The sequence below is a fragment of the Protopterus annectens genome, chromosome 5.part0 (assembly GCF_019279795.1).
Source record: "Protopterus annectens isolate FY-2018-M chromosome 5.part0, PAN1.0, whole genome shotgun sequence".
Taxonomy (NCBI): Eukaryota; Metazoa; Chordata; order Ceratodontiformes; family Protopteridae; genus Protopterus; species Protopterus annectens.
In genome coordinates this window covers 1,186,018,439-1,186,041,345 of record NC_056735.1, presented here as the reverse complement: position 1 = coordinate 1,186,041,345, position 22,907 = coordinate 1,186,018,439, and the positions used below count along the sequence as shown (strand labels likewise).

At 43.1% G+C, this 22,907-nt stretch overlaps 1 protein-coding gene across 2 annotated transcripts in view; it reads left to right on the top strand.

The window, feature by feature from the left end:
* Positions 1-22,907, top strand: part of TRIP12 (thyroid hormone receptor interactor 12) — a 3,849,287-nt gene that overhangs the window by 1,057,959 nt on the left and 2,768,421 nt on the right. For both annotated transcript variants that reach the window (XM_044071052.1, XM_044071053.1), the window contains one exon: positions 8,142-8,234. In XM_044071052.1, the coding sequence (XP_043926987.1) occupies positions 8,142-8,234 (93 nt within the window). The remainder of the gene's footprint in view (positions 1-8,141; positions 8,235-22,907) is intronic.

Here is a 22,907-nt window from a genome sequence, read left to right as displayed (position 1 = left end):
CTCAGAAGTCTCAGATAGAAAAGGTATTTTGGCCTGCTTCAAATGGAACACCCATCCCCTTCAGCTGTACCCCTTTTGCTCCCTGCCTTCCAGGATGCCTTTTTGGCCGCCTCTCAGACACCAGACATACAACCCCCAGCCTCTAAACACTCTGACCGTTTTTATAACGTCCTACAGGACACTGTTCCTTTTTAGATTCCCACCATCAGACACTGCTGTTATTGCAGTCTCTGCAGATAAGACGTCCAGACAGTTACCTTCTGTGGCCCTCTATCCTACTGATAAAGACAGTAAGTTTATGGATAGACTAGGGAAAAAGGTGTATACCTCCTCTACTGTTGTTATAAGAGCCTTGAACTACCAAACCCACATGGCTAGGTATGTCCTGGACACAGTTGCTAAGGTTTTTACCCTACTCTTGCAGGCCCCTGAATCCAGTATTAAAACTCTGCTTACCAACCTACTCTGAACAGCATTCCATGTAACTAGGCACTCCAAGTGCAGATATGATGCTGTGGAAGCATCATCCAAATCTGCCGCTTCTGGCTCAGTACTAAGACGATACTCCTGGCTAGGACTTCAGCCTCTGCCCTTAGATGTACAAACTAAACTCCTTGATGCCCCCCTGGACAATAAAGCCCTATTTGGCCAGGCCTCACCTGAACTTCTTAAATCCCTTCAAGAGAAGGGAAAAGAACTGCAAAACCTAGAACACTTGCTGGTATCTCCCATACCCAGGTACCACAGAAACTATCCACAAAGAACTTCCTTTGTCATGAGGCAATCCTCCCACACAGCTCCTCAGACGAAGGGTGGAAGGCAACCGAGGAAAACCTCTAGCCCCAGGTTTCCCTCCACTACCCCCTTTCAGAGCCAGTCTGATCACAACAAACCACCTCCTCTGTGACTTACCATTACAAAATCAAAACACCCCATTGTCCCTTCGCCTCACCCTCTCCCTACCCTACTGGCGGAAGATTACAACCGAAAAGTAGGTACTCTCCATCATTCAGAGGGGTTACTTTATGACTTGGTGGTTGTTACCCCCTTTACAGGGAATTCCGCAACCTCCAGCAGACCAAGTCCACCTCTTCCCCACTATCATTCAACAACTGCTGGCCCAAGGCACTGTAGAACAAATAGCACCCACCCAAAGAAACAAAGGATTTTCTTCAGTAATGTTTTTGGTACCAAGGAAAGACTGTCCATGGAGACCAATTCTGGATTTATCATTCCTAAATCTGTTTCTCAAGGTACCCAGCTTCAAAATGATCACCTTACCTTTGCTCCTACCACTCATTCCCACTCAGGCCTTCACAGTAGCCCTGGATTTAAAAGATGCCTACCTCCACATATCTATTCGCAAAGATTACAGGAAATTCCTCCGCTTTGCAGTAGGTTCCTGGCATTTTCAGTTCTCTGTCTTGCCGTTTGGACTCCCCACAGCCCCTCGAGTGTTTACAAAGTGTCTAGCACCTTTCATTGCTCACTGAAGAACACAGGGCATACAAATATACCCATACCTAGATGACGTGATTGTCCTTGATCAAGACCGCCAAGTCTTCCAAGAGCACCTAAGACGGTTGATCTCCATCCTGACCCATCTAGGGTTCACTATAAACAACGAGAAGTCTCATCTACAACCCACGCGAGACATTGTTTTCATGGGGTGCAAAATCAGAACAGACCTAATGAGCCTTTATTCCAGAACAAAGAATCCTGGATCTTGGCATATACTTCAACAAACTCACCAGTCTCACTTCATTGCCAGCAGCAGAATTCCTAAGGATACTAGGACACATGGCTTCCCTAATATCCATGTTGCCCTAGCAAGACTCCACATGAGAACGATCCAGTGGATCATGAAGAACTTATGGAGCCGACACTCCCATCCCCTGGACACTCCTCTTCCCCTACTCCTTTGTCTGAAGAGAGAACTCCAGTGGTGGATCTCTGCCATCCATCACAACCAGGGAATCCCATTACAGGTATATGCCCACATGGTGGAACACACCACAGACACATCAGACTTGGGTTAGCGTGCGGTGCTACAGCACTACCAAAAGCAGATCACTGTGCAGGGAAAATGGTCCACACTTAAAAACTAAACGACCAGATCAATATCAAGGAACTGAGGGCACTCCATCTAACCCTACAAACTTTCAAAACAGCACTGCTTCCAGTAACTCTCTAAGTGATCATGGAAAACATGACTTTCATGTGGTACATAAACGGGGGGGGGGGGACAGGATCCTAGCCCTTTTGCAGCTTAGCCATCCAAATCTGGACTCTATCAACAGCTGTCAACATCCATCTAGTAGCAGTGTACATCCCCTCTACAGAGAATGTCATGGCAGACTCTCTAAGCAGAACTTCATTTCCCTCTCACGAATTGATGTTTCACAGAGATCTAGTTGTGGAATACCCCACCTGTGTGTAAAATCTAGGAATACCAGTTTGCCTCCTCCCAGAACAAACAGATGCCCAAATTTTGCAGAAGGGTCCAACATCCACCTTCTCCTTTCTTTGGGAAGGAATGTATACCTTTCTACTCTTCACACTGTTTCAGAAAGTTGTCCTCAAACTCCAGAAGGACAAACCAAAAATCCTGTTGATGACCCCCTACTGGCCAAGACATCATTGGTTTCCCCTTCTCTGTCTACTAGCCAAGGGCAGTCACCACAGGTTACCCCGCCAAATAGACTTGCTCACACAGACAGGGAATCCTTATTACACCCTGAAGTGAACAACTTAAAGCTGACCTTATGGATGATAGCGTTCTAATCCCCTTCAGACACCTATACTCAGAGGATGTATTCAATGTCCTGCAGGAGGCCAGGAAACCTAGCACCAGGAAAAATTACATTTCTAAATGGAAAGATTCTCCAGGTGGTGTCAGAGGAAAAGCCAGGACCCTATGACTATTTGTGTCCCTTTGCTCCTTTCTTGTTTGTGAGAGCTCCTTCACTCAGGACTAACTTACTCATCAGTTAAAGTCGGTTTATCTGCCATCTCTGTCTGTCTGCCCATGTTATTACAGCTGACTTCCCCTCCGGGAAGCCTATCCCTCCACCTTGGGAGCTGAATTTTGGCCTAGAAAAACTTACCCTGCCACCTTTTGAACCAGCACATTCAGTAACCCTAAAACTGTGCACCCTTAAAACTGTCCTACTAATGGCCTTTACCTCCACCAAGAGGATATCAGAGTTACAAGCCCTTACGGCTATCCCCCCCTTACTTTTCCACAAGGACAAAGTTGCCTTCCGGAATAATTCCTCTTTCATGCCTAAGGTGGTTAATGAACTTTCTATAAACTAAGCCATTAAAGCTTCCTGTTTTTTACCCTACCCCCCAAAATGCCTCTGAGAGGACCTGCATTCTCTAGATGTACACAGACAACTGAGGTATTACTTAGACAAAACAAAAAATTAGAAAACCTGATCAGCTTTTCATCCTCTTCCATCCTAGGGCTCTAGGAATGGCAGTCACCGAACAAACCATTTTTTCATGCATCTCAAAATCCATTGGAATATGTTATTCCACTCTTGGTAAAACCTTATAGGGGAATGTCAAATCACACACACTACCAGGGCAGCTGCTTCCTCAGCTGCCTTTTTCAAGGGGGTTGACTATATCTCAATTCTAGAAGTTGCCACTTGGGGCCTCAATGCTCATCTTTACCAAGCATTACAAACTGGACCTAGCCTCCAGGGCTAGGTCTATTCTTCAGGGTCTCATTGACCAAGGACCCCAATCCTACACCCAGGTTCATACTTGAAAGCTTTGGCACTCTCCCTACTGTTATGAATACTGCAACATGAGAATAGAAGGGCATAGAATAATTGTGTAAGAACTTACCATAACATTGGATGTCCTCCTCTTCCATGTTGCAATATTCAGTCCCTCCCTTCCTGCCCCCTCTAGCTCACCTGCTTATTATACATTACTTGCCTATGGGCACATTGGCATCCTGCCTTCCTTTTAACTTCTCCACTAATCACAGCCTAACAATTACCCTTGTTCTAGTCTACATGCGAGTCCCTAGGGTCTACCAACTTTGACCCTCTTTAAACCTCCAGAGTGCTATTATATGTCACTTTTATACCCTATGTCAGTTTATGGCCCTGGCACAGGACATCACATGTGCCCTCCTACAACAAGACTTTGGTATACTGGTCGGATGTTGGGGCTGCAGGCAGCAACCTCCCTACTGTTATGAATACTGCAACATGGAAGAGAAGGACATCTAAGGTTATGGTAAATTCTTACACAACTATTCTTTGTCTCTCCAAAAGATGTTTCCTTAGGGGAATCGGGGTAGAGGGAGTCCTTATTGTCAGTTTCAGAGGAGTATTCCAAGGAATAATCATCCAAATTTGATGCTTCCTCCTCATCTTCATTGGAAGACTCCACAGTAGTCTTGGTGAGTGGGTAGATTAGCTGAAAAGGAAGGTGGTTTGAGAGCCATAATGGCCTTTAATAGGCCCTGAGAGAAGTCCATCCACTCCTCCTTAGAAGATTGGAAGAAGGGAACATGCTTGGTCTTTTGCCATTTCTTCTTAGGGGTGTCATTTGTTTGGACTAAGTGTAGAGACTCTGACCTCTGATGCTCCTCAATCAGTGATCTTGGAATTTCTTCTCTTGATCTGAGGGGTGTCTTCCAGGCTGTCAAAGATAATGATCTGCAGTTCCACTTTCTGTGTTGCAGTTTCAGTCATTTTAGATGTGTGGTCCTTGGCCATTTTGGTCTCTAGTGGGATTGTAGTAGATGGGGTGTAAATGTGTTGGATGTACCATTCATTCTATAACTTCATTGAGTGCATCTGAATCTGACTGGGCAGACAGAAAATCAGGCCTAGGCCATTAGATTTTTTTTCTTTAAAGCAGATGGCATATTAGGTATGGAGGGGATCTACCATATTAAACTGGGCAAACGCTTTAATCTCTGAGTCTTTAGGAAAGTATTTGACAAATAGGAGAGCAACGTCTTTGGTAAGAAGACCAGGCAGATGGAACACTATTTGCAGTCATTTTCTGCGCTCAAGAAGAAAAGGCACTGGGAATGGAGGTTTTTGTAGAGTATCTACTTACTGCAGTCTTTCCTCACCTAGCTGATGTATAGCAAGTCACAGGTAAACAAGATAAGAAAAAGGAAGGTTCCTCAATGGGGCACTTAACTGAATCTGTAAAGGTTTATGGTACAAATGACCACATGAAGATCAGACATGATATGAGACCTACATTGAGCTGCCGGTGCGATAGTCAGGGGATTTACACTTATGTGACTGCATGTGTATCCCTACATTCACAGGCTGAGGTCATGTTGGATGTATGGCTAATGGTAGATTGTAGGCTCTTACTCCGGCCGGACATCAGTGGCGAAAGCCCATATGTTTAGGATATTGCAACAGTGATTTCAGTTAGGATCTCTTGGGTTTCTAAATGAAAGAGATTTTGTATGTGGTACTACAGTAGGGGTCAGGACCCATCTCAAGTAAAGGTACCAGTGGCCTCAAATATTTGTGTGAGCTGCACAACTCAGAGTTAGCATTCCCTTCTGTTACAGTGGATCTGTCTGCTATTTCAGATTGTCTGCCCATTGATTTTCTCTTTCTTCTTACTTTGACGTCAGTTTCTTAAAGGTATCCTCTAAATCAGGCCCCCTAAGAAACAAATCCCTAGGACCTAAATTGTGTTCTGGAAAATAATAGCCCCGTCTTCTTTTGAATCTGCTGCTGCTTCTTAACTTGGAATACAGTGTTATTAGTTACCTTTAACCTCAGCCAGAAGAGTTTGAGTTGCAGGCGGTTATGCCCTCCTCTTCTAAGCCTTCCACAAAGTCAGAGTTAGTTTCGTAACTGTTCCTTTAAGCCTAAAGTTATTACAGGCTTGCCTCTAAATCAGTACATCCACCTTTCTGCCTTCTTTTCCAAAGTCTAAGTAGAGGAGAAAGAATTTTTCACTTATAGGTGAAAGCCCATTCCGCCAGAGCTATGGCTTCTTCTGAAGCCTTCTTCAAAGGCTTACAATCTTAAGGCTGTCTGGAGGCAGCCACCTGCTCTTCTTTTCACACTTTCACAAAGTGCTATGAGATAGATTCCCGTTGCAGAGTAGGTTTTGCCAGAGGTATTCTTTAAGGCTTGCTGGACTCCGACTATTGCTTCAGCCCTGCCCCTTCTTCCTGAAAGCTTTGCAAGTCATCTCTGAAGTGAGGAGTACTGCAACAGTGGTCTAAGCAAGAGCATAGTACAGTTCTTTAAGGTCTTAAATTAACAGTAATGTATTAGAATAGATCATTTTTTGCAGAACATACACTCCTTGCTTGTGCATAGATCATTTCATAGTTTAACAGTATCGAAGGTATCAGCTTTTTTTTTTGGTCCTTCATGTTAGCAGAGCAAGGATGGCCATTATCCAAGCAGATTGCCTTAAAATGTCTAGCTCATTCTTTTATGATTATCATAGGAGTAACTTGCTGGACAGCTCAGGGCACACTTCATGTGAGAAACTGACACCGCTGCAACCGTCTTCAAGAATGTCTCTGCTCTAATCTTGTGCGACCTTACCATGTGGACCTCAGATCACACTTTCTTTAAGGTTTACACTCCAGACATTAGACTGTTTGCTCAAAAATGTGCTGAAATGGCAAAGGTCGTACTGTTCTTTTGCAGACTAATTTGCTTCACCATTTTTGATAGGGAGATAACTTCAGATTTCTAGCCTGAGACAGCCAGCTGCTCTTAAAGTCCACCCCAAAGACTGATATCCACCTGTGATTAAATTGTATTCTTCCTTGAATCTAATGCAGCAGTGATCTAGACATTCAAACATGTAATATGGTGACTGTCCTCGTGTAGCACTTGTTTTCTCATGCAATTATTTTCAGGGATGCTGCCTTATGACCTTGCAGGAAAAAGCTCTCATCTATCGGCTTGGTAGTTCAGGAAGGTTTCCTGCAAAGTGCCCCCACCCCACACACATTGCTAAGGAAGAATTTTCCTTAAAGCAAGCCATTTCACTTCCAAATGTCTGGATGTTTACTAGTAAGTAGTACTTTTTGTCTGGTTTACCAAAGTAGGAGTTCTGTTTGTAGAGTACTGCTTCTAGTTATTGATCAAGGGAGCAGTTTGGAAGTGACACCATTCATCATTTGTTGACAAAAGAAAGTCTGTGATTCATATTGCCCCCACCCCACTCGACCTTGACCTAGCAGTCCTTGCAGTAAGGCAGTCTTTGCCACAAGCCCGATACTGTGTGAGAGTCATACTACTGTTTGGCAGTCATGAGTGTTATAACCCTTGTTCATGCTATTTTCTTTAAATTAGATCTCTCTGTGTTATCAATAATGACGTGGACCAGGCTGAGAGAAGCTGCTGTTGGCTGCTTATCTTCCTTTCCCAACATTTTCTTCCAATACCCACATTACTAATTGATACCCAACCATCTCAGCCACAGGACTTTATCCCCACATGGAGTTAGCTAATTTGGTGGGGTTTTACAGCATCTGATTTGAAAATCTCTGGGATTCCAGATTTTGCTGTTTATTTGTTGAATGATTATCCTTATATACATTCACTGCTGAGATTACAAAACTTAATATGATACAAAGGCAGACTTGGTTTATTCTGCAAACCATAGCTTTATTTTTCAAACAAACATGATACATTGAAGTAGGTGACTAGAGAGAAGCATATCTTCTTGGTGGAAATGCATTTCCCACCATAGCTGTTAAGTTGCACAGTGGGCTTAACTGAGAGAGACACTGTTCAGAAGGTGCACTTTGCTACAAATGATCCATTTCATGAGTACACTAAGGCATTCAGGATTATATATCATTGAAAAGGACCAGTTTGTGTGGTGAAAGTATTTTTCTGCTGTGATTCTCGCTCCCATAAAAAATCATTTTTGACTCCCTTATTTACATAACCATTGATCATTTTTATAAGTTTACCCCATTTAAATTAGTGACAACTGTTCTGGCTTGTTTGCCTGTGAGTGTTCAATTTGTTTCTGCTTGGTTAGCTCACTTGTGTATACTAGAAGAAAAATTCATTGTCTTGATTTGAACTGGCAGAACTAAAAAGCATTGACTTTTTATACTTATTCCTATATTAAGTAATTATCTTCCATCATTCTCTTAGCTGCAAGTTATCCAGTGTATTGATGTGGCAGAACAAGCATTAACTGCTCTGGAAATGTTGTCCCGAAGACACAGCAAAGCAATTCTACAGGCCGTAAGTAACTTTATTTGTATTATGCTTTTGTAATATCTAGCCACATCCAGAATTTCTCACATTGTTTTCCGTTTCATTCTCTCAAGAATTGTTAGCTGTTCAGCCCTCCCAAATGTTACCACTTTTCCTCAGCCACAGGTTGGTGTCTCTGCTGTGGCCAAAGCTGGTTCCTCGGACCACTCATCTTTTACCCCCAGATCCCTCTGGTGTAGCACGTACAGCCACTATAAGTCAAGGGTTAGTCACATCCTCTGCAGCTGTTGGGGTCCTCTCAGTGAGCAAATGAGAACCATTCTTGTTGGTTCTGGGAAAGCGAGCAGGAAAAGCTTCCCTGCTTAATCAGAGTGCTGTGCCCATTCCTGAGGAAGCTGCTGTTGCTGCCATTAGCAACACTAGTGGCCTCATTTTTCCTCTCAGAAACAGAAGACTAATCATGTATCTACTGCCCCTCAAATTTCTCTAGACAAGAGTAGTTTACTAGATCTGGTCAGGGTTTAATTCAGGTTAGTGAACTTCTTGTAAGGTATTTATTTATTTTTTTTGCTAAAAGAAAGGGGTGCCGCTCTTCCTGAAGAGATTCAAGATTTTGAATCTGAGCAGGAAGAGGAGGAGACAGACGCATAATTTTATCTCCAGATTTCTGATTCATATTCTGGAGAAAAGAAACTGGAGCAGAGAACTACCTTGTATAGAAAGAAATTCATTTCAGCATAAATATAAAACAAGTGAGGCTACACTGGATCATTCAGAAGGTATTAATTTAATAGCCAGCATAACAGACAGATGAAAATGATGAGGCTTAAGTGATTAACAATTAAGGTACAGAAAATCAAAATTTTTATACATTTCTAGGTTAACAAAGTAACACCCATCAGCCAGTAAGGTAAGCCCATATCTTGGGTGTTACCATTCTTGTTTATGATGACTTTTATGATGAGCTTGCGATTTATCTTTATTCATTTTTCAGACAGGCTATAATTTCAAAACAGACTTTTAAATAAGTATAGTAGAATGCACATCAAACTGTGTGTAAGTCTGCATTACAAATGTGTACAAGACCACAATTCTCTAAGCTTGAGCACTGTTTTGGCCAGGAGAGAACTGTGTGTGTTACTAGTTCATCTTATGTCACTGACTTCATTTGCACCTATATAGAACTTTTCTTGATTGAGTTTTGCTTCAGTAGGTACCTAATTTCTAAGGCCCAAAATTGTAACAGTATGTGATTCTCCTTGTGGGGATTTCTCTTCTCTGAAACTATTTCCAGAATGTGCCAGTGTTTTCAGTGTGAGAACAGTGAGGTTTCTCAGTTCCTAGGTTCATAGGTACTAGGCTGTAGGCCCTAGGGCCTATATAAGCCTAGCCAAAAAGATACCGTGGCTTTCGCCACCCAAGAACATTATTTTCCTGTGCCCCTGTCGAGCAGACCCCCAGAGGTGATCCCCAGGGTGACTTTCCTATTTCCCATCCAATCATCAAAATTTTTATTGGAGTGCTAATGAGGAGCTTTGTTTGATATAGATAGGTAGTTTGTTTCAGAGTATGGGAAGTCTCTGGGACAGGAATCTATCCTTCCAGCATGTTCTGTTTATTGTGGTGACAAAGTTTAGGTCCCTAGAGGGTGTAGCTCGGAGGGATTGGGATTTCTTTAAGTGGAGCATGTCCAACAGCTCTGGGTTTGACATAGCTTTGTATGTTTGGCAGAGATCGCCTCTGAGCAGGTGATATGCGACGGAGTAAAGCTAGAGTGTTTTGAGACTGTCTGCGCAGGGCATCTGTTTGAGGCCAGTAATCCTCTTTCTTGAGGTATTTCTGCAGCCTTTCCAGTTGCTGTAGATGTCTTATGAGACAAAAAGGGGCATTGTAATGGGTCTAATGAGTGACATGTAGAGGGGAACAATGACCTCTTTTTTCCTGGATGAGAAACCTTTTGTGATGAGGTGTGCCATGTAGAAGGATTTCCTGACTACTGTGGCAATGTGATTACATCAAAGGAAAGACTACTGTCCACCTGCGTCCCAAGGTCTCATCACACTTTCGGTGATAAGTAGACTATCACCTATGTGGTAGCTCATGGGTACAGAGTTTTTACCAAAGGGGATAACAGTGCACTTTTTGGCATTGAGCTTGAGGCAATGGCTTTGACACCAGGCATCTGTCTCAGTGAGGCCCCTTTTGTAGGATGTTCACAACATTAGGAGTTTCGATTATGGCTCCTAGTTTGCAGTCATCTGCGAACTTTGTTAGCCAAAGACCTTCTGTGTTAGCCTGTACTTAAGAAAATTAGATATCAAACGAGAGGAACCAGGACTGAACCCTGTAGTAGTCCACTTGTCACTGGTCTGAAGTCGGATTTGGAGTCTGCTACTTTTATAGTGTGGGTTCTGTCAGTGAGCCAGTTGGCAACTCATCTTGTGACATAGGGATTTATACCTACTTTAGTGAGTTTATAATTCCAGAGTGGGGGATGGTGTCAAAAGCCTTGGCGAGATCTAGATAGTCTGTGTGAACCACCTTACCCTTGTCTACGGCTTTGGTGACGACAGGTTTAGGAGACATGATCTGCCTTTTACAAACCCGACCTGGGTGGGGTCCAGAGTTTGGAGATTACCAATGTCTTTGTTTATAAGTTCCATGGCCTTGCACACCAGGCTAATTAGGCTAATGGGGCAGTAGTTCCCGGGGTCCATGGTGTCTCCCCCTTTGTGGAGGAACTATTCAAGTTGTTGAACTTCAGCTAGCAAAGTCTCACTCTACAAGCATCTTATATGCCATCAGAGCAAAACTGTGCGACACAAAAGCTGAACAGGACAAAGGCAGACCCTCATGAACGGAAACTAGATCAGGGGGTCGTCTAAGATTTGATCCACCTAGTGAGAGTTCAAGTAGACTCTTTGCTTCCGTTCTGAAGAATCGGCTAGCAAGTGGTTTGCTCCTGGAGCCATACAAAAAGGTGTGGAAGACCTATGCCTTTTCCTTTCCTTGGACAGGAACATCCCTACATGCTTTTCCAACCTTTTTATTGATCTTCAGGGTACCGCTGAAGATTCAAAAAGAATCCCACAAGATTGATGTGGTGACTACCTTCTTGCCCAGGCAGGAGTGGTTCTCCCTTCTTTTGGAAATGGCCAGTGGCAATTACCACAACCTTCCTCACAGAATGGATCTTCTCGTACAAGAAGAGGGGTGTTTCATGCACCGTGGCCGCAGTTGACTTCAGCTGACTGCCTGGATGATAAGTGTCGTAATTCCCTTTAGGCACTTGTTAATGGAGGACGTGCAGGACCTTCTATTGGAGGCAAGAAAATCATGTTAGCAAATATAGCTTTTCTGTGTGGTGCCAACATAATGAGTATCCATTCAGGAATAGTGTTTCTGTAATGTGTGTGTGTGTGTGTGTGTGTGTGTGTGTGTGTGTGTGTGTGTGTATATATATATATATATACACACACACACACACACACACATACACACACGTGTGTGTGTGTATGTATATGTATATATATATATATATATATATATATGTGTGTGTTACTATCTTCATCAAGGTTCATTGGTCTGCTATTTCAGCATGTCTGCTCATGGATCCTTCACTTTCAAGGCATTCTCTTATCAAAATGTTTTTGAAAGGGCTTTTACTTAAAGCACTTCAAGAACACTGGTGGCTCCTCCTTGAGATATTAATTTTGCATTGGAGAATCTAACACTTGTTTGATTTAAACCATATAAACTTGGGTGACTTGAGATTCTAAACATGAAAAACTACTGATTGCTGTGACCGCTACAAGCTCTTATGGTCAGTCAACTCACTGTCTTTCCACAAAGAAGGGTGTCTTGAGAACAAATTCTCCTTTTATGCCTTAAAGTGGTGTCCGAGTTTACTTTAAGCCAAACTCTCCATCTCTGTGTTTTGTGTCTTGAACTGATAAATGAAGGAGAAATAATATTCATTACCTTGGATGTCTGCTGACAACTCCAGGACTGTGTTGGCAGAGTAAAATCTTTCAGATCTGCGGATCAGATGTTCATTTCCTGTAAAGGTAAGAAGTGACAGCTTGTGTCAACACTACTTCCAAATGGTTGTCTCAGGCTATTACCTTTTGTTAGTCTCACCACAGCAAAACTGTTCCGGGGTTGTCAAGGCCTGCTCTACCAGGCCTTTGGCTTCATCTGTGGTGTTTTGGAAATGTCTGAATTGTAGAGGTATTCTGGAAGCAGCAGCTTCTTGCTATGTACATACTTTTTACAAAGCACTGCAAGATTGATTCCTTCTCTAGCTCATGCTTTGCTAGGACCATTCTTTAGTCCACTCCTGTACTCTTCCACCTCCCCATTTGTATAAAGCAAGGGTAATGTACCCATATAGCTAATGCTACTGCAGCAGTGATCAAATAGGATCAACATAGCACAGTTGTGTAAGTAATACCATAACAGTAGATGTTTGAATGATCACTGCTTCAGTAGCCACTCCCCCTTCATTCCTTTTGTGATTAATTTGGCTGAGTATGTATATATTTTTACTCCTAGCTGTGTACTGTCAGGCCTCAGCCGCTTTCTGTGTTGGCATGAAAACTCTCAGCTTGGCACTCAAACTTGTGTTTTTTTAGGCAGCTCAGTAAGTAGAAGGTGTCCTGAAGCTTTGGAAGCTGGCCAGCTGTTATATCCTTGGTAGAATATAACCAGTATCGCTAAGGCTACTTGCAGCGGTGATCATTCGAGCATCTACTGTTATGGTACGTTTGCTAAGATAACTGTACTTCATGTCAATGAAGAAAAAAAACATATTTGCTTTATATCTTTAACATGTACAACAGGCACTGAAACGATACTCTCACATTTAAAATAGCCCTGATTGCATCCTATACATGACTTCTTTACAATATAACATGCAGTTTGTCATGAAATGTTTTAAAGAAATTATTGGTACAAGAACAAAGCTTTTTTACTTGCAGTTTTTTTCTCTTTAGTGTCCTCCTTAACATTAATGACTTGAAGTGGGTATATGCTTTACGAGTCTTCCCACTAATTTAACAAAGTCAACAAATTTCCAGTTTTTCTCAGACACTTTTTCTTGCAAAGTCATGTTTCACAAATGTGGTTGATGCTTTATAGTCGTACATTTATTCACCAATTATAGTGTTGCAGGTCTTCGTATCTTTTCCCAACACCAACCTCTAGTTCAAGTCCAAGGCACTCTTGATTTTTCTAGTTAACTCCTGTGATTTTTTTGTCCCTCACAAGCATTTTCCTTTGAAACATTGGAAAAAGTTTTGCTGGAAAGTCTGTATGAGGTTTGTCAGTAGAATGAGAGGCAGAATCTCCTCCTGCTTGCTGGCTTACATTTTCCATGATCTCCACCAGGCAATGTTTCCTTTCAAGGCATCTGGGAAATATTGAGACAGAGGTGGATGGTCCTCCAAATCACCCTTTTCTGAGAAGTCTGTTTCTGGAGGCATTCTGGGTGGGCCCATTTACTTCCTGAGTGACCCTTCTCCCCAAACAAATGAACTTATTGATCTAGTTTCCCTCCGGGCGTGGATGGAACCCAACACTGTGGAGCCTATTCCCAAACATGCAGGCAAACATCTCAGCCCACCTAATGGCAGACTTCATTGGATTAAGGGTGTGCCCATTGATGCTGTTGTGGTGTCGACAGCTGCAAAGAAGGAGCTGGCCGAATTGAGCTCCATAGTCCATCCTCTGAGCAGTGAATCCCGGGCTTTGGACAGACATGGGAAGTACTTCTATGCCTCAGCCTCTTTTGGACTGAGAACATTGAGCTCCCTGGCCCATTTTATTCACCTTCAGCGAGATTTTGTCAAGGAGCTAACAAACTCTCTTGCAGAGACCTTGTCGGAGGAGAACCTCAAGAAGGTGTGTCTCTCTTCTGTAGCTAATTCCCCGATGAGTATAATCTCATGCTGCAGATGCCACCCCGTGAGTTGCGGGATCACGCATTGCCTTGAGTAGACATGCCTGGTTGAAGCTGTGCGGGTTTGTTCATAGGTTAGTACTAAGCTAACTGCCCTTGCAAGCCATTTTAAGCCTAACCAATTATCCCTTGTGAGACTCAAACCCTGCACATTGTGTTTGTAAGGCAAACACCTTAACCATTAGGCCACCCTCCCAAACTTGGAACCTTATAAGGCAGCTTTCACTAATGCCCCTTCGATGGCTCCTCCCTTTTTGGACCATCTGTCAATGATGCTTTTCACCCACAGTGAGCAGGAGGGGAATAACTTGTCTGCAGTACGGATCAAATTTTCTACCCCTCAAAGGACCTTCTCAGGGAACCAACGGGAGGCTAAGAAATTTTGGTTTAAAACATCTCAAGGTCTTTTCCAGGATCCTCAAGAAGATTTCTCTTCCAGAGGCAGGAAAAGAGGATTTAATGGTAGGTGCCGGCCTAGAAGCCGAGGGGGTCCAAAAAATCAGGGCTTGAGGGAACCCTTCTCCGAAAAGCCTTTCCGCTCTCCTGAAGCATTGCTCAACTGTCCTATTCTGGAGACAGTTGGGAGCCATCTGTCATTGCAGTCCGATGCCTAGACAGATGTAACAAACGATTGCTGGATGCTAAGCATAATATCCAGAGGTTACTAATTTCAGTTTGCTCTTCCACCTACAAGTCCCAGGAGGAATCTCCCCAAAGTACCACTCAGTCAGAGAGTTCCCCTTTTCAGAAGTTCAAGAACTTCTAGAAAAAAGAGCCATCCAAAAGTTCCCAACCAAACAAGGGTCTAGAACTAGTCATGTTTCCTATTGGTGCCAAAAAGAGACGTGGGACCTACAACCGATATTGGATTTAAGCAAGCTAAGTCTGTATGTATAGAAGTTGAAATTTCAGATAGTCACGTCCCAGTCCAACTTGCAGCTTCTGCACAAGGACGAATGGATGTGCTCTGTGGATCTCCAGGCTGCATGCTATCATATCTGTCCAGGAGACATTTGTGCTTCCAGCTGGGAGCCAATCATTATTAATTCAGAGCCCTGCCCTTTGACCTCACCACAGCCCCACTCCACCCCCTACACCCTCAACCCCCCTCCCCCCAAGTGTATGGCAGTGATAGCACCTCACCTGAGACTGTAAGGATTACAGGTGTTTCCATATTTGGATGCTTCTTAAAGCACCAACAAAGCATCAACTCCTCCGGGCCATGCAGGGTCTTCTGCAGACCTTCAACCAATTGTGAATCATGATAAACCTGGCAAAGTCAAACTTAACACCTGGAGTTCACAGGAATGCAAGTGAACACAATATCACAAATAGCAACATTGCCTCAACAATGGGTTACATCTCTGAGGCAACAAATACAGACACTTTTGGTCATGACCGCTCCTCCTGCATGACTGATTCTGCAAGTGCTAGGTTCGATGGTGGCAGTAGTACTTGGTACCCTTAGCGAGGTTCTTCATGTGAGTACTTCAGTGAGACCTTTGCAGTTAAGTGGTCCATCCTGTTTCACCCCTTATTGGTTTCTGTCAAATTAACTCCAGTTTGCAGATGTCATCTCCCGTGATGGAAGCTATCAGACAACCTATATCTAGGCAGACCCTTTTCACTTCCCCCCCCACAGCCACATTGCAACAGATCCTTCCCTATTGGGGTGGGGGGAAGTAATCTGGAAAGAATGGTCCAAGGCACGTGGTCCCCCGTAGAGACCATATTGCACATAAATGTCGTAGAGATGAGCGCACTTCTGAAGTTGCAAGCCTTCTATGACTTCCTCCCTCTCGGGATCATAGCAGTTCATACAGACAAACATGTCAGTTGTCTGGTACATCAACAAACCGGGGGGATCCCATTCATACCCATTGTGCAGAGAGGCCATGATTGTGTGGGAATGGGCAATCTCTTCAAACTGCTTTCTCCTTGCAGCACACATTCCTGGAGAGACAAATGTACTAGCAGACTCGGCAGGTCCATCCTGAGCCCGCATGAGTGGTCCCTAAATCAGTAGCAATGCAGATTTTCAGCCAATGGAGTCAGCCTTGCTGCAGTCTTTTTCACATTTCCCTTAAACAAGTGTAGCAGGCATTTTGCTCTGATAGCCCCAGTCAGGAAGTCCCCGAGGGACACTAGTCCACAATTGGCCTTTCGGGTCTTCTATATCGTTACCATCCAATACCTTTGATCCCAAGAATTCTACAGAAAGCCAGCAGATTGAAGACCTCACTAATTCTTATTGCCCCCTTCTGGCCATGTCCGATTTGGTTCCCTTTCTCTGGTTTCATGTAAAAATATCCCCCTTGGTACCGAATCCATGCCAGGGTCTGATCTCTCACCCTTCAGAACATCAGCTCTCAATCTCCAGTCCCTTTGGTTAACCTCATGGTTTCTTCACTTCCCATGATTCTCACAAAGTCCAGGATAGCCTTGCCAGTCCAGCGGATTATTCTTGCCTCTCAGAAACCATCCACAAATAACATGTACAGTAGCAAGTGGAAAAGATTCTTGATTTGGTCGTCCAAGTAAGATATCGATTCCTTTTCAGCTTCCATTTCGGACATACTCTTTTTTTTTTTCTAGCTTCACTTTTCCAGGGTGGAGCTAGTTTCTTTACTGTAAAGTTACACCTGGCAGCAATTTCGACTTTTCACATTGGAAGAGACTCTACCTTTTTATCCAAGCCTGTGTAAAGCTTTTATGAAAGGAGTCTTTCGAAGTAAGCCTCCAGTCAAAGGTCTTTCTTTTATTTCTCCAAGTCATTTGGGTTTCTAATACCATGACAGGAATTGACCCCATTCCTAAGTCAAAGTATAATTTAAAGTTCATGAAGTTAGTATTGTTTCAATTTCTGATGTCAGACAGAAGTGCTCTTCAACGGACCCACAATGTGCCCAGTAATGACTCCTGCAATTTTAAGTTGCATGTTCATAGGTTCATAGATTACTACTAGGCTAATTGTCCTTGTGGGCCATTTTAAGCCTAGCCAATTACCCCATGTGAGAATCAAACCCTGCACCTTGTGCTTGTAAGGTAAACACCTTAACCATTATTGGTAACATATATCTAAATGTGATTGCAGATTCTTTTTTATAAGACTCATTGCTCCTACTACTATTAGAACTATCTGGCGATCTTACTTCCACATTGCTGTCTTTTCTGGCTGTAAATACTGATATTTTATGACTTTGTGTCTCTGTCTCTCTTTCTATACACAAGACACTAGTCACTGGGTGTAGCGATTTTAGTGATTAATGCTACTTTTGTCTTCTTTTCATGGACCACCATCTGTTTTTCTCGCATCTGTCTTTTGAACTGTTGGTAATGGGTGATCCCATGTGATACAGACTTCATCATTTTCTATGATGCTTTGTGACTCATGTTTCCAGTGTTTTTCAGTCACTTCAGTACCATAATGTTTGCACAATGCCCAGTGCAATATTTTATTTATTTTATTTTATTTATTTAACATTTGTTTACCGGGAAAGTCTGATTAGGTTCCACAGATCCTGTTTTCAGCGGAGGCCCGGGGAGAAATGCTCCAGAAGCATGTCTTTTAGATAGTCTTGCCACATTATTATGCTTTTCATGATACAGTCCTTCTGCTATTAGTTTGTCACAACCAGCAACAAGGTGTGCAGTTTTGTCCAGTTCTGTTTTACAAAACCTACATTTGTCTGTTCTCCCACATATTCAATGGACTTTGTAAACCAATGTGTATGTACCCCATTATCTTGAGCCACCAATATTAACCTTTCATCAATCAAACAGGAACAAATGCGAATAAAATTTAGTAAGGAATATTTTAGAAGAGAAGCCAGAAGGCCTAGTACTAGAAAATCCTATCCTGGAAAATGGAAGAGATTTTGTCTTGGAACCAAGCTCAAGGAACTCGTACAGCTGTCCCAAATATTCCTCAGATTTTACAATACTTAACTGAGATTCTGGACAAAGACCTATCTTTCTCATCAGTTAAAATCCATACCTTTGCCATTTCGGCGCATTACAATACAGAGCCACCACTCTTTTCTCATCCTTTATTAAGGCAGTACCTCAGAAGAGCCAAAAATGTAAGGCCTCCAAGGAGAACGCCAACACCTGCATGGGACCTCAATTATGTCTTGGAAAAACTCACCTTATCTCCTTTTGAGCCAGCTGCTACTGCAGGTATAAAGTTTTTATCTTGGAAAACAGCTCTGCTCCTAGTAATAACATCTGCAAGACAAGTGTCAAAGCTACAGGCTCTCATGGCTGTGGAACCCTTTATCATTTTTTATCCAGACAGGGTCTCTCTGAGGACAAACCCTACATTTATGCCTAAGGTAGTATCCAGTGTAGGTCTTAACCAAACTATTAATTTGCCAACTTTTTATCCAAACCCACAGAACAAGGGGGAGAAAATTCTGCATTCTTTGGACGTACACAGACAATTTAAGTTCTACTTGGGAAAAAAAAATAGTTTTCAGAAAGACGGAACAATTACTAGTGGCATATGCTGCAGGATCACAAGGAAAGGCCATCTCCAAGCAGACTATTTCTAAGTGAATAGGTCACTGCATTCGTTTCTGCTACTCTCAGCATGGCAATCCTGTGCCTAAGGACATTAGGCCACATTCAACCAGAGCTGCAGCCACTTCTGCAGCCTTTCTCAGGGGAGTACCAACCAAAGGCATTTTAGAGACTGCTACTTGGAGTTACAAAACATTACAATCTGCCACTTTACTCTAAATCCAGGGCAGGGTTTGCCATTGCAGTTCTGCAGGGCCTCATAGCCAGCCCTAATGCTGTTTAGTTCCATCCTCCCATCCATAGCTTTGGGAATCTACCCAAATGTAATGACTGCAACAGTGAAACACGAAGAACATAGTATAGTTGTGTACACTTACCATAAATGCAGATGTTCGAGTGTATTCACTGTTGCAGTCCAGTTTACCCACCCACCATCCCCCTTATTTTTGCTGGAGCTTATCTTTCCTTCTCTGATCTATACAACCTATGTGGTGTATTTGCTTATAGATGAAGGTGAAGTTTATTTTGATGCATGTATGTGTTGCTTACATATATTTAGCATACCCTTTTGGGGGCACCTGACATCTGGGCAAGAAAAACTGAAGAAAATGGCATCGGCTGCATCTTTTTATACCCCTGACGACCTGATGTCAGGGAAGTGGCGACAGCAACCGACGCAGGACCCAAGACTTTGGAATTCAGGCCGATTGAGGGCAACCTGCCAGTAGGATAACCTAAATATGACTGCAACAGTAAATACACTCGAACATCTACATTTATGGTAAGTGTACACAACTGTACTTTCTTGGTACCCAGAAAGGTCAAGGCCTGGAGACCAATACTGGACCTATCTATCTTAACGCATTCCTGGATATACCAAAATTCAAAATGCTGACTTTGTTGCAGCTTCTGCCCATGCTGGGCAAGAACACTTGGCTCGTGACTTTAGACCTAAAAGAGACGTACCTGCATGTCCCAATCAGACAATCCTGCAGAAGATACCTCAGATCCAAGGCTGGTTCAATGCATTACCAATTCTGTGCACTGCCCTTTGGCTTATGTACCGCGCCCAGGGTCTTTACAAAGTGCCTGGCACTAGTAATTGCATTCTGCAGACAGAGGAATACAAATATATCCTTTCTTAGACTACTGTCTAATTCAAGCAGAGAACAAGGACATTCTTCTACATCATCTGGCGTTTGTGAAAAGACTTCTAACATGCCTAGGGTACACAGTCAGCGAAAAGAAATCAAAACTAGTACCCTCTCAAGAGATAATATTCCTGGGTGCAAGCTTAAATACAACTGCCCAGATGGCTTATCTCACGCCAGACAAAGGCAACTGACTACCTATTTCAAAATGTTGGCAACAAAGGCTCAGTTATCTGCAAGAAAAATTCTGCAGGCTTTGGGCTTCATGGCGTCCTGCATCCTACTAATTCCATATGCAAGACTGCATATGAGGAAACTTCAATGGTACCTAAAAAGTGTTTGGACTCAACATTGCCACAGCCTGGAAACAATGATTACTCTCATTCCCTGCCTGCAGCAGGAGTTTCGATGGTGGGAGAAGGCTTGTCACCAGAACAAGGGACAGCCATTCACATTACCCCCAGTCAGGCAGACACTAACAACGGATGCATCAGATTATGCCTGGGGGGCCCACATGGCAGGAAGATGCATTCAGGGCACATGGTCCTCAAACCAAATGCATCTACATATCATTCAGAAAGAGATGCTAGCTGTTCAAAATGCCCTAACAGCCTTCAAGGACCTACTTCATCCAGGACAACTACTGATAATGACAGACAACACCACGGTCATGTGGTATATAAACAAACAGGGTAGCACACATTCGTACCCCCTTTGCAGACTAGCCATGACTTTGTGGGACACAGCATTGACTTACCAAGTACATCTGCAGGCACAATTCCTGCCAGGAAAGGAAAATACTCTAGCAGACGAACTAAGCAGAAACCTCATGGATCCCCACGAGTGGCACCTGGATCCACAAGTCTTCAGCATGATAACAAGGAAATGGGGATGCCCTGACATAGATCTATTTGCCTCCTCTCACAACTACCAACTAAAAAGATTCTGCACAAGGACCTATCACAGACAAGCATGGAAAGTGGACGCCCTATCTTTCAGCTGGAAAAACCTTTCAGTATATGCCTTTCCTCCACTGCCTCTTCTCCCCAAGGTACTCCTAAAGGTCAGACAGGAGAAGCCAAAGATGCTACTGATTGCCCCAGACTGGCCCCGCCAGTACTGGTTCCCAATCCTAAAGAACTTGTCTCATTGCCCAGCTTGGACCTTACCTCAAATACCCCATCTACTGTCCCAGCAAAACAATCAGATCCTGCACAGCCAACTCAGGACTTTAAACCTGGCAGCATGGCGGATAATGTAATCATACAAAACACACCTCTTAGTAAAGCTGTGATGGATGTCATTTTGGAAGCCAGAAGGCCTATTACTAGAAAATCTTATGCTGGAAAATGGAAGAGATTATGTGCTTGGAACCAGGCACAAGGAACTGATACAGCTGTACCAAATATTCCTCAGATTTTGCAATACTTAACTGAGATGCTGGACAAAGGCCTGTCTTTTTCATCAATTAAAATTCATGCCTCTGCCATTTCAGCTCATTACAATACAGAGCCACCAATCTTTTCTCATCCTTTATTAAAGCAGTACCTCAGAGAAGCCAAAAATATAAGGCCTCCAAGGAGAACACCAATACCTGCATGGAACCTCAGCTACATCTTAGAAAAACTCACCCTGCCTCCTTTTGAGCCAGCTGCTACTGCTACTACTGATATAAAGTTTTTATCTTGGAAAACAGCTCTTCTCCTAGCAATAATTTCTGCAAGACGAGTTTCAGAGCTACAGGCACTCATGGCTGTGGAACCTTTTATCATGTTTTATCCAGACAGGGTTTCTCTGAGGACAAACCCAACATTTATTCCAAAGGTGGTGTCCAGTGTGGCTCTTAACCAAACTATTCATCTGCCCACTTTTTATCCTAATCCACAGAACAAGGGGGAGAGAATTCTGCATTCTTTGGACGTACACAGCTTAGATTCTACTTGGACAAGACCAAAGTTTTCAGGAAGACAGAGCAATTACTAGTGGCATATGCTGCTGGATCACAAAGAAAGGCTATCTCAAAGCAGACTATTTCAAAGTGGATAGGCCACTGCATTCGTTTCTGCTATTTTCACCATGGCAAGCCAGTGCCTAAGGGCATTAGGCCACATTCAACCAGAGCTGCAGCCACTTCAGCAGCCTTTCTCAGGGGAGTACGAACCAAAGACATTTTAGAGGCTGCTACTTGGAATTCAGTGCACACCTTTACAAAGCACTATCATCTGTCACTCTACTCTAAATCCAGGGCAGGCTTTGCCACTGCAGTTCTGCAGAGCCTTATAGCTGCTCCTAATGCTGTTTAGCTCCAGCCTCCCAACCATAGCTTTGGGACTCTACCCATATGTTATTACTGCAACAGTGAAACACGAAGAACATAGTGCAGTTGTGTACACTTACCATAAATGTAGATGTTAGAGTGTATTCACTGTTGCAGTCCAGGTTACCCACATGCCATCCCCCTTTTTTCTGCTGGAACTTATCTTTCCTTCTCTGATTTATACAACCTATGTGGTGTATTTGCTTGTAGATGAAGGTAATGTTTATATTGGTGCATGTATTTTTATATATAAAAAATGTTGGCTACCCTTTTAGGGGGCACCTGACATCTGGGGCAAGAAAAACTGGAGAAAATGGCGTTGGCTGCTTCTTTTATACCCCTGACGACCTGACATCAGGGAAGGGGTGACAGCAGCCGACGCAGGTCCCGAGACTTTGGAATTCAGGCCGACTGAGGGCAACCTGTCAGCAGGATTACCCAAATGTAATGACTGCATCAGTGAATACACAACGAACATCTACATTTATGGTAAGTGTTCACAACTGTACTTTCTCTGTTTTGGAGCTTAGCAAGTGTTGTCTTTTTAGGCTTAAATATTGACATGATATGTAGTTTTATGTAGTTTGTTGTAGCCATATACGTATTGAAGTGGGATTTGGATTAAGAAATAAACTAATTAATGTTCTAGTTTATGAACGAATGAGCAGTAATGTCAGGTTTTGAATTTTAAGTCTTTTCTATGTTTTTAAAAATCACGTTTCAATAGAAGCAGCTGAACTTGTCATAGCTGG